At 42.5% G+C, this 12,808-nt stretch overlaps 1 protein-coding gene across 1 annotated transcript in view; it reads right to left on the reverse strand.

Annotated features, from left to right (window-relative positions):
* The window catches only part of kcnh5b (potassium voltage-gated channel, subfamily H (eag-related), member 5b), a 158,212-nt gene that overhangs the window by 133,784 nt on the left and 11,620 nt on the right, over positions 1 to 12,808 (reverse strand). The window contains exon 6 of the mRNA XM_079528164.1: positions 2,722 to 2,837. Coding sequence (XP_079384290.1) covers positions 2,722 to 2,837 — 116 coding nt within the window. The remainder of the gene's footprint in view (positions 1 to 2,721; positions 2,838 to 12,808) is intronic.

Consider the following 12,808-nt stretch of genomic DNA (forward strand, 5'->3'; position numbering starts at 1 on the left):
TGATGGAAATAATGATGTGTATTATTTAGCATGACAGGTTGCACTGGAATGTGAGTTGCATCCAGTTTGAGGCTATTCAGTGTAAGGGCCAGTATGGCATTTTCTGGCCCATGTCTGACTACCTATGCTGTCATATGTGTGATGAGGCTAGCCTGTACTTTTCACTATAAGTTTTGTGAAAATCTATAGTGTTTAGAACCATAGTAAGTTTAACTTCTTTATGTGTAAAGTGTGAGGAGGGAGGCACCTGACGTGTGGTCACCCTAGGGCAAACACACGTTAATCCGAACCTGACCATTACAATTATTACTACATTAGTACCACTGCTACTACAGTTAATTTTACGGGTACAAGTACAGGCTTTAGTTTCGACATACTATTGGTCCGACTGTCATTAGAACGACAACCTACCTCAAACCCTAACCTAACCATAACCGCAAGCACGGAGCAGCGCATGTTCGCCAACCTTAATCTGATCGTTGTTTCCGCCTGTCAGTCCTATGGTGTGTCATTGGTACTAAAAATATGAGTACTACTATTGTGTTATTATTGCGACAACAATGGCTATACTCTCCCAGCATTGTAAGCCGGCGCCGGCAGGGTGGATGAATAAGAATCGGTGTGCTCGTCACAACCTGCCAGTCAAAGTAAGTCTGGTCAATAGCTGCAGGAAGGCTGTTCCAAAACCCCCAATTAAGGAGTCCACAGTGTCCTCAGCGGCGGAGACGCCAGCTGTGTCTCTGAGGCCAGCGAGCAGATGGATCTCCTGGCTGATCTACTGAGCACCACGCTTTCAACCAAAACAAAAAGGCTCCATGCGCAACCGGAAAGAAGTTGGCCCTTTTGAGAAGGTTTAAAATGAAACATGGGGTCTGTCTTTTTAACTTCCTCCATAACACACTCTCTCTCTCTCCGTCTCTCTGTCTCTCTCTCTCTCTCTCTCTCTCTCTCTGTCTCTCCCCCTCTGTCTCGGTCTCTCTCTCTCTACACTTAATTCTTATGGTCATGAATAAAATAGCTGGTCTGAGGTCAGCAGACAAAAAAAAAAAGAAGAAAAACACCAAAATGTCTTTCATCCGTCCCAGACTTGAGAGCACCTGGAGCACCCTCACCCTCTCTCTCTGTCTCATATGAAATATTAAATGCAGCCACTGCTGTTACTGTACCAGAGCACACTGTTCTCCATGTGCGTGTGTGTGCGTGTGTGCTCCATGCAGTTAATAATCCGTATAATATACACCATAAAACAGAAGCTGTGGCTGTAAATGTGTGATGTGAGTTTGTGCGTAAATAATCCAAAGAGCACAAAGTTGCTTAGCTGGCATATTTGCAGGGTTTATGTATCTCTGTGTCTGTGTGCGTGCGTGCGTGCGTGCGTGCGTGCGTGCGTGACATTATATTTGTGTTATGTTTTCCTGTGTCGACTATGTACTGTATACAAACTATACATAGTAAGATATTTAAACCTTTATTGATCCCCAGGGGGAAATGTAGGTATTGTAACAGCATTAAGTTTGAAATACTGTAAGATAGGTAATGATAAGAGATAATAATACAAATAGTAATGATAAAGAATAAATATTAAAAAAAAATATATAAATTAAATAGACGGTGTCTGTATAACGTATGTGTGTGTCCCAGCGATTTTGATGTGCATGTATGAGGTGTCAGGCCTGATTTATGCTTCGTGTCCTTCAACAAAATTAACACATTTTCAAAGGGAAACGTTGAGACCGACCGGAGCAGTATTATGATGAGGTTAGAGCAATTGATAATTAAAATAAAATGCAGGTGGGCAAATGTCTTCAGACCGCTGTGCTAGAGCAGTGGTTCTCAACTTTTTCAGGCCTGACAAAATAATCCCCCCCCCCCCCCCCCCCTGACAAGCACTGAATGTAGGATCTGTCTGCGTGCGTGCGTGTGTACGGTTGTAATGCACGTAACTCGAGAACCGTTCGCCCCACCGACTCAAATTCGACACACACGTTCCACACCCCTGCAGGGAGTCCAGTGCCCGGCCTCGAGTCTGTGGGACACACCGTTTTCCAGAAACACCACAAAAGGCTCTGGTCAGGCTCTGCCAGTGGGCCTAATGAGCCAAAGTCCCCTCACCTGTGCAATTCCCAGCCTGTCTCAGCCAATTGATTGCCATGGCAACCCCACACCTGCCAATTGATTACTTAACCAGTCCACTTTTCACAGTCAGTTTGCAGCACTCTTCAGACACAGGCAGACAGACAAACATCTCCATATACAGTATGGGCACAAAAGGGACACATACAGATAGTTAAAACGGGTGCTATGACACGTTGACAACGGGTATTATTAGGTTACCAAGTTGCATCATTCTCAAGTAGGCCGTTGGCCGGCAGGCACGTACAGGTCTAGTATTGTGAATATAGCCGATCTACAAGCTCACAATGCCTCGCACTGTGAGGCGTTGAGCTTGTAGATTGGCTATTTTCACAACGTTTGCCTGTTTCTTATATTATTTGACAGTTTGGCCAATGTTTGACCAGTTTTTATAGTGTAGTAAGTATCTTGATTACTTTTGATTGGTCTTTTTCTTTTCTTACTTTAGGTTTTTCTAGGTATTACAAATTTCTTAAAAGTCGATACATTTTCATTTCATGTCATATGGGGACCCCCCCCAAAACCATGTGGGGACACCCCTGGGGGTCCCAACCCCCAGGTTGAGAAGCCCTGTGCTAGAGCACCTACCTCGGCCAGGCGGGACTGCTTAGGCGGGACGTCATTCTTGCTGATGGGGGTGAGCTGCTGCAGGGTGTTGCGGTTATTGGTGAGCGCCCGCGTTAGACGTGCAAACTTCGTCCAACCTGCTGAGAATAAAACGTTCATCTGAGAGAATGTATCACATACCTTGACTTAGCTTTAAAATTATGTAAAGCCGCCGCTGCGCTGCACACCTGCTTGGAGGCATTAATTGGTTCTAGCCGTTAGCACACGTTTGCATAAGCAGATCTCAACAGAGGCCTGATGAGTCAGACAGATGTCGACAGCTCAGGTTAGAACCTACACAGTGGAATCCTCAGGGTTAATTTATTCATTTGTAAATGCATTTCCTTTCGGGAAAAGTACACGGTCTGATATGAATGTTCAAAATGTGAAGATTTATTTTAAAAACAATATATATATATATATATATATATATATATATATATATATATATATATATATATATATATAAAATCACACCCATGTGAACTGAGAGGTGCAACTATCCTTTTATTGTGATAGTTATTACTGTACTGTACTCTGTACTGTACAGTTTTATAGCTACCAGTAGTTAGTTGTACTTTTATTGTTATAGTTTTAGTGGTCAGTGTGAATGGGCCTGTAGGCTGCTCAACAGTGCCACTTGAGGTTGGGGTACTGTTCATACCCCATGAAGAAAAAAGTGGAATGTCCACACACAATATAATTCTGCTCCCCGTCCTTTTTATTTTAACCTAAATACAACAACGTTTTGCCCCCTCCGGGCTTTATCTGTTCATACCCCAAACAGACATAGGGTCACACGAAGGCAGTCATTGGAGCGGTGTGCACCGCTCAAAAAATAATAATAAAAGGAAAATGATACATGGTAATAATAAATAAATATAAAAATAAATATATCTCGTAGACATACTGCTCCATCTGGAAGTCCATGTTGGTACCTCCCAGGTGGGTTAGGTAAACTTTGTCATAGGGCTTTTAGAAAATCCACCCCAATCCCCTCCCCCTCGTTTTCATAAGGTCCATACAATATCTGAGTTCAATTATGAATTTGATTGTGTACATTTTTACAAATTATTTTAAGGCATCTCTGTCAGCAGGTATGATATCAGCTTTTGAGACAAGCAACATAATGACAACAAAACAGCTCCAGCTTCAACAACAGCTCAAAAAGAAATGTTGCCAAAGAATTCTCATTCTCATGCAAGTACTTATTTCACTTCATTAGAAAAGAGTAATAAAACGTTGAAAATTGATGTTCCTTGTTGATACAAACTGATACTTACTCAGGAGGTTACACAGAAATACGCACACAAAACCCTAAGCACCGAAACTCTCAACGCTGTACTAATTTTAGTTGAGTTAAATATAACAAAACAGATACATTAACCTATTTAAAGGGTTACTTTCAGCAATTTTAGAGGCTACAGTAGTGTATATATATAGTTTGCCTCTTTCATACTGTATCTTTAGTAATTGGACCCACAGAGATTTCATGCCAAAGCGTTGGCAATTACTGTAACTAAGGAAGAGGTGCTATTTTTGTTAGTGTGTTGCTAATATTTGATACATGGTATATCAAAGTAAGCCTTTGAAACCCATTTGTAGGCTCATTGGGGAGTTGTAATGGAGAACAGAATGGTCTGAAATTATCCCAAACTCATCCCACCAGTGTGTATTGTTTACAATCTGACGTGATAACAGATCTCATTCTGTCCATAGACCTTTTTCATGCCCATATGGACATGATAGTAGGATAAACACAGCTGTTCCCAATGATACTAATTAAGGTTCTGTTCCATTTTCGTGTAGCAAGATCAAGATTCAAGAGAACACAGGGTGCAATACGAATACAATACAGTGAAAAGGTGTAAAGCGTAAAGTGTGCATCAGTGTTGCAGGGTGTGCAAAACCAATATCAATACAAACACTTTAGGATTGTCTACTCTATAACATATAAAAACAGGATATGAAGGCTGTCACAAAAACGTGAAAATAAATGTAGGCTAATACCTGATGAAATGTAGCAAATAAAGATGCAGTGCAAAGAGCAGAGCCTTTCCAGTGAGACAACCTGCACAAAAGTAGCACCCTTCTGTCTGACCTGAATGGGACACAACCTTAATTATGTGTTACCATTAGTAACACCTGTGTTGTAAATGGTAAATTTATATAGCGCCTTTTATCCAAGGCGCTTTACATAGATTGTGCATCAATTCACCCATTCACACACACATTCATACACCGATGTCCAGCCACTCACACCATCCAGCCACTCTACCCCTGAGCCACCGCCGCCATGTTATTATACTCAGGTCACCTGAGGAAGATCAAACTTGGATCAAAACATTGTTTGCCAATTGCCTGTTTGCATGATAACAATTATTTGTTTGTGCATACAGGTACTTTTCTATTCTGACACGTTTAATTTTTCCTGCACCAGCGACAGTTATGTACTGTATAACACAACCTTTTTAATTAACATTGTTACATGGATATTCAAATTATCGATTAATTCATTAATTGATAGTTGATAACCGTATCGATCGATTCATTGATTATTTGATAAGCAGCGATTTAGGATTGAAAGGAAACTTCTCGTCCGAAACCAAAAATGAATGCAGAAACATGGGAGGGGGAATCAAAAGCACAGCCGTGGAGACATCCCCAGAAAACAGAATCCTGCCATTACGGGTCAATTTGGTTAGATTTATCTCTGAGGATTTTACTGTGTAGATTGTAGATTTTGCTGTGTACCACCGGTGGTTCTGACATTGTCTATGATCTCAACTCAATCTTGCATTAATCCACATTCTCATGTATGAAAAGGTGCCATCTATATAAAGTTTTATTACCATGTATCTTAAATGTTTTGTTTTATTTTTAGCAGTGATTGTCACTATTGAATTAACAGATGAACCACTTCAACCCATTCACAATATAATGCCCCAGGCTACTTTTGCCATGCTGGTCTAAAAATAAACAAAATGCTTAAAAGGTCAAAGTGTAGCACAACAAAGGGAAACTGCACACTGCTGTCACGCTCAGCGATCGAACAAAGCCCCTTTGATGGGGACCATTTACACCATTAAAATTGGACTTTGAAATAGCTTTTAACCCAGGGGGCTTCTAGCTGTCTGAAATACCCCCTTCCTTTCCTTTTATTCTTGTCCTCCTGAATGGGGAATGGGGGTAAATCCAGCCACTGACCACTCTTGTGTACTGGGCTGAGAACAATGTACAGTCAGCCATACAGGCCATGGCGCCTGCACAAAGACACGCCGTAGATACAAATAGAGTGCTCTTAAATCCAGGCGCTGCTTCTCAATTACTGCCCTGCAGGAAGACTGCGGTATTGACATTTGCGTAACTTATTGTACATGCCCAGCAGTGGAGCAAGTAAGAGTACAGGAGAGTAGAATATTTTAATTTGGCTTTGAGGTCCTTGCAGACTGGACAAGTTTTTTCGGACAAACGGCAGAAAAAAGTAGATAGAAATCCGAAGGAACAGCAGTGTGCACTGTGACACCTTTACTCTGCTAAATTTCCAGGACATTTTCATGCACTTCAAGTGAATAAGTGAAATCAATGTTTGACAAATGTGTGACAAACTCCACCAGACTGATGTCCAACATAATGGTACACTACAAACCTACTATAATTATTTTATATTGTAATAGCCAAAACCAGCAATGGGAAATGATGGAGTCAGATACGTCAGGCATTGTTAAGACTATGCTTCCTCACACAACCCTTTCAACATATTTTAAATATCACAATATTAGCTTTTAGACAGAGCAGTTCTAAATTAAACCTCTACCCCCGGGAACATCCATGTAATAGCGGTAGTGTAATTTATTCTACAGTATCTGTAATAGGAGAGCTCTATACAGTCCTATTATGCTGTAAGGGACCCATAGGGCAGTGTGCTCTTATCCAAGGTGTTCCTTCTCATTTACTTGCTTTCCCTCCAGGAAGACAAGACAGTTGTAATGGTTGTGCAACTTATTGCACATCTGCAGGGTCAGAGTAGGTATGTGCTACGTGTATTCTATGCTTTAATGGCCAAACCTCTACTCTAGAGAGCCATAGATACAAATGAGCCCTGGGTGCTATTAGCCAAGGCTGCAAATTGACTCTTCTCCCCTTGAGGAAGCCTGTAGTAGAATGGTTGTAAAAAGTATTGTACAGTCTACAGTGTAGGAACTACTGTACAGTAGCAAGTAGTATGCCATACTGATCAAAAAGCAAGCATTATTAGGCTTACAGCAGAGAAACAAGAAATAATGACATAGTCATATTATTACCAGCTGCTTTTATATCTGCGGCGGTGGTGGTCCGTCGTTAGCCTGGCTAATAAGCCAGACTCAAATCACACTGTCGTGTGGTATTTGAGTCTGGAGATGCTGTGTATGGATCTTGTTTCCCAGGGGGCGGGTTAAAAAAATTTCTTAGAGCTAGAGCTACTGTCAGTCAAAGGTCTCAAGCATTGAACGTCAATGTTCTCTGGTGTAGGAAATGGGCGTACAATTGAGCCTCTTCAGACCGTAATCCGCCGGCAGGCAATTTTTTTTTGCCAACGGCTGATTCGGTCTGGCTTATTAGCCAGGCTAGTCCGTCGTCACGTTGCACACAATGCACACGGAAGGAACAGTTGACTGGCATAGTATAGTGGGCTGCTGCTGCTACATTATTATCACAACATGAAGTTATAGCATGATGTCGACCTAAATGGCGATATATATATAAACACGGAAAGGATGAAAAACAAACACTGTCCGTTGTGCATTGTGCATTTTCTTTTTTTTATGTATGTTTCTCCGTCACAACCTTGTGGCCATGGTTAGATGTTCTATTGTAAATGGAAGATCTAACAAGCTCACAAAGTGGCTCGGTAATGAAGTTTCAAAGATATATATATGCACATAGCGCAAACAGCACGTTAACTGAGCCATGTATGTAATAGACCAGGGGTTCTCAACCCGTGGGTCGCGACCCCTCGGGGGGTCGCCAAATTATTTTGGGGGGTCCCCAAATTATTTTCAAAAAAAAAAAAAAAAAGATTGTTTTTTTTTTTTTTTTTTATCACGATTTTTCAAAAATAGCAGACCTACAAGCTCGTAGCGCGCCACTCGGTGGTGCGCTATGAGCTTGTAGATCTGCTATTTTTCAATAGCTAAATTATAACAATGCTTAAAACACCAAAAGGGGTTCCCACCCAAAATGGTTTAAGGTTATTGTAGCAGTCAATTTATATTGGCGGTCGGGAGGGGGCGGGGCGGGGGTCCCGAGACATTGCCAAAGCATTTCCGGGGGTCCCCGGCCAAAAACGTTGAGAACCCCTGTAATAGACGAACAACACGCATTTGTGCAGGTTGAGAAATAAAAGTGACGCGTGGTAACTGGTGGTTAATGTCCACATGGCTGTCGTTTAATTTCCACATGCATGCGTGCCTATCGTTTAATTTCCACATGCCTAGTGTCGGAGCGTGTATGTTTGGACTTTGGACTGTTCATGGCGTGCAGACGATGGGTTGTTGCTTGCTGTCGTCAATTTCCACATGCCTAGCGTTGTGTAGTTTAGTGTTGTGACTGTGGTGTTTGCATTGGCCAGAGGACTAGGTCTTCACTACGGCAGCCAGACGAGGCAGCCAATCAGGACTAGGTGGTCACTATGACTAGGTTGTCTACATTTCCTGAGCTGTGTTTAACCAGCAGCTAAAGCAGCTGCTGGTCAAACACATCAGCACAATCCAACCCAAGAACACCAAACAAATCTTATTTATCATAGTCCCCCTCACCCCCTTAACACCCCGGGGGTATTCAGGACCATTAAATCACCCTTAACACCGCGGGGGTATTCAGGACCATTAAATCACCCTTAACACCGCGGGGGTATTCAGGACCATTAAATCACCCTTAACACCGCGGGGATATTCAGGACCATTAAATCACCCTTAACACCGCGGGGGTATTCAGGACCATTAAATCAGAGCGCCCAGCGATTTGCAGCAACGGAGCACATTTCAAGGTGCACCAGGCGCCATCTTGGATGTAGCTGAAGTAGCTAGATGTAGCCAAAACACCCCTGAGGTGATTGACAACAACGGGAGGTATGATTAATTCTAACGCGACTAGCGGCGGGACCGCGATGGGCCGTCAAAAACATAATCTTTGGTTAGAATTGGACGGATTGATTTAGATCAAGAGTTATTCACGTTTTAAGATTTTCTATCTCATCCGCTAAAATGGGGGGGAACATTTTGGATGACGTCTCAACCGGAAATTACATTGAATGTTGCCCAACAGGCGCTCCCAGCCTGTGGAGCGATGCGCTCGGTTATGATATCAATAAAGTTCCATCCTGTGATTAATCTCCGTCCTGAGTGTCAAGCGTTACTATTTGATAGGACCTCCGGACCTAGGAGACCTCTGTTTATGCCACTCAGGGTGTTAATTAAATGCACTTAAATAAATTACATACACAGAAACAAATATACACCAAGCAGTCACCTTACTGGAATAGGTGATACAACACTTCACTTTGTAGTGAAAAAATGTGCTGCACATGGGGAATACAGTATGAGTGAAACACACAAGGTAGTGAGTGGATATACTGAGGTAAGAAATACGGAGCATGTTTATATAAACTAAAAGTCAACTTCACCTGATTTGACCTGACCTGAATCCTATCAATCTGTTGTGCCTAGAAAAACTCAACAGCTTACTGTATGTAACAAGTGTCTACTCTCTGCCAAATAAGGACGGTTTACATTTCCTCACAAAATGAGGAAATGTTGCTGTTCTGTTTTGTTTTTGTTTATTGCTTTGAAAATGTTGTATTATGTTGTACTGTATCTCGACGACACAAATATCACTACTGCAGCTTTAATGACCTGTTAAAACAGACATTTTTGCAGTGTGGGATCTCTGTCCCACTGGGCTGATGTTGACGTGTTGCGACGCATGGAGCTGCAGGAGCACCCAGCTAGAGATGGTGTGTGTGTGTGTGCTCTAGTGGGTGGGCATTAAGCTGTCACCCCCTTCAGCAGAGCATCTCCCAACACACACACACACACACACACACACACACACACACACACACACACACACACACACACACACACACACACACACACACACACACACACACACACACACACACACACACACACACACACACACACACACACACACACACACACACACACACACACACACACACACACACACACACACACAATGTTGACTTGAATTGCATGGATCACGCCTGATGTCACAAGTTTGAATTTGACTCTCTGTCTCATCCTCTCCCATCCCTCAGAAGTGGGGTAAGGAATGTATTTACTTTATTACCGGTATCCTTGTTATTCTCCACCACTCCCCCTCCACCCCCCCCCCCCAACCCCCATACCCTCTCCCACTCAAAGCTTTCTTCACCCACCACCTGACTCCCATGTCCTAATCAATTCAAAGCTTTCTTCACCCCCCACCTGACTCCCATGCCCTAATCAATTCAACGCCTTCTTCACCCCCATCCCCATGTCCTCATCCACTCAGGGCCATCAGCCTGATCTGTATTTAGTTGTACGGCGGTGTTGCGTACCAAGAATAGCCGATTCACAAGCGTGCTGTGGTGTGCATTGGGCAACAGCCATGCGTAAATCAGGCTCTCCTCCCCTTACTCTGCACTCTGTCTGCCTCACAGCTTTTCATCTTTTCTGTCTCAGTCAAAGAAAAGAAAGTGGGCCGCCCACTCTTCTTTGCAGACCAAAACATGTTTTCACTTTTCAGTCTCCATATCTTCTCATTTCTGAAGAAAAAAAAACACTTTTAGAATAATAAAGTAATTTCATGCCCTGTGAGTGTCTGTCATGGTGCAGTGTCTGCGTTAATTTATGCAGTTGTGAACTGAAAGAGTGAACAAATGTAACCAAATGGACCCACACACTCTCAGAGTTAACCAACCATTAAAACCCTATACTCTATACATCGTTGACCGGGATCCACCAGGGCTCTATCCATATGGCCCACTCTTTTTTCCCACTTCTACACCAAAATTTAGACACAATGCGTCACAACATGCGTCTGCAATTTTCAGTCAAAGTTCGCCTATTAAGACATGCCCACGATAGGGTTTAAGTGGTTAAATTAATAGAGGATTTTATCCACAGCAAAGTGCACACATAACATGTTGGCATGAGTTTTACTTAAGCGTCAAATGCAAATGCAGCCTCTGTTAATCACATACCATTAAGCACACATAATGAATAAATAAGCCAATTACACAGCTACCATGACTCTAGAGCAGGTCCCTGTGCGGAACTTGTGAGGGTAATTGTGTGTGTGCGTGCGTGCGTGCGTGCGTGCGTGCGTGCGTGCGTGCGTGCGTGGGTGCGTGCGTGCGTGCGAGAACAATGAGAACAATAAATCCATGTATCTGTGTATGTAAGCTACATCATATGTTGATCGTGATCTCACGTGTACATACGCATCTTACATGTGTGTAGGCGTGTGTGATCTGTCAGTAATGGCGCGTGTCTGTTTTTCAGAACGTATTTGCATAAAACGGATTCAGGGGACAGCGACGGGGGGCTGGAATGGGGGCGGAGAGCTGATAGTGTCAGTGCGGGGGTCCCATGCAACTGGGCAGGATCCTTGTCAAAGGGCAAACATGGCCTCTTATCAGCGCCGCCGACGGGGCCCCGGGGTGTAGCCTACATGCTGACACTGTGCATCAGTCAAACAGGCCACAAAGGAGGGTCACCCACCCACATTCTCTTGTTACTTCTGTCAGCAGTGGGAACGCTCTTCAAAACACAAGACGACAGCTCGAGACATTTCCATTTTGTTGTGATTCAAGATGAGACGCTTTGATATTCAGTTGTTGTTCTTTTTGGTTTCATTTAGATTTCTAGCCATTAGCGGAGGTTGCCCCAGTATTTAAAAAAAGTATATGCACAGTATACTTTAGGTATATCTCACTCTCAGCCTATATTTTTAACCACCATGCACTGTAATTTCATGTTGAAACGCTGTATATGTTATCTAAAATGTGTGTATTATTTGAATACAAGCCATTCAAACGTGTGTATCTGCATATCATGTGTCAATGCATTTCGCTGAGATTACCGCAACTCCATCTACACTGGCCTCAGCAAAAAAGTAATATCCCGTCTCCAATTAGTACAGAATTATTCTGCTAGACTGTTAATTACCACTAAGAAACTTGACCATATCACACCCGTCTTGGCTGCCCTTCACTGGTTGCCTGTGAGCTTCAGAAGCTATTTTAAAGCCCAAATTTAAAGCCCTGCATGGACAGGCTCCCAGTTACATTTCGGATATGCTGATCCTTATAAGGCTGTGCGTAGTCTTACTGTATATCCTCAGATTCGGCCCTCCTGGTTGTTCCCAAAACTCGCCTCATTACCAGGGGCGATCAGGCTTTTGATGTCTGTATGGTCACCTAGGCTTTAGAAACACCCAACCAAAGAAGCTAAGTTTAGCAACATCAGTGCCTTGGTTTAAAACACTTCTGAAGACATACTATATCTAGTGTTTTTCTTACATGTATTTGCCTATGAAAGCCCTATTTTAAAGCTGTTTTCTGTTGCCTTGTAATGTTGCTTCGCTGTTTTTAACAAATTTCATAAAGCGCTGTACAAATACATCCATTGTTATTATCAATAGTTGATTACAAGTGCTGCATTTTTGCTGCAAGTGCTGCAAGATTTCTGTAAACTATGTGGTTAATTGTTGAATATGGACAATGAGTCAATGACATGGAGTAACACTGGTATTACTTGGTCCTTTAACCACTTGAACACCAGTATCCATATTCTGGGGAGAACATTTGCCAAATAGCAACTCTACAAATGTGTTTCAAAGCGTTGTGTTGTGTCCAAAGTTCCGCATAGATTTGGTGTAGAGTGAAAAAAGTGCAGTTTTAACACAGGTCCGTTATTCTAAGAATAATAGAGGGTTTAAGTGGTTAAATGTGGCTTTGCCTTTAGCAAAAAGATGAAAAGAAATTGGGCTTGGTGTGAAATAAAATTATAAAATGCAGATG

This window comes from Electrona antarctica (assembly GCF_951216825.1).
Source record: "Electrona antarctica genome assembly, chromosome: 18".
Lineage (NCBI taxonomy): Eukaryota > Metazoa > Chordata > Actinopteri > Myctophiformes > Myctophidae > Electrona > Electrona antarctica.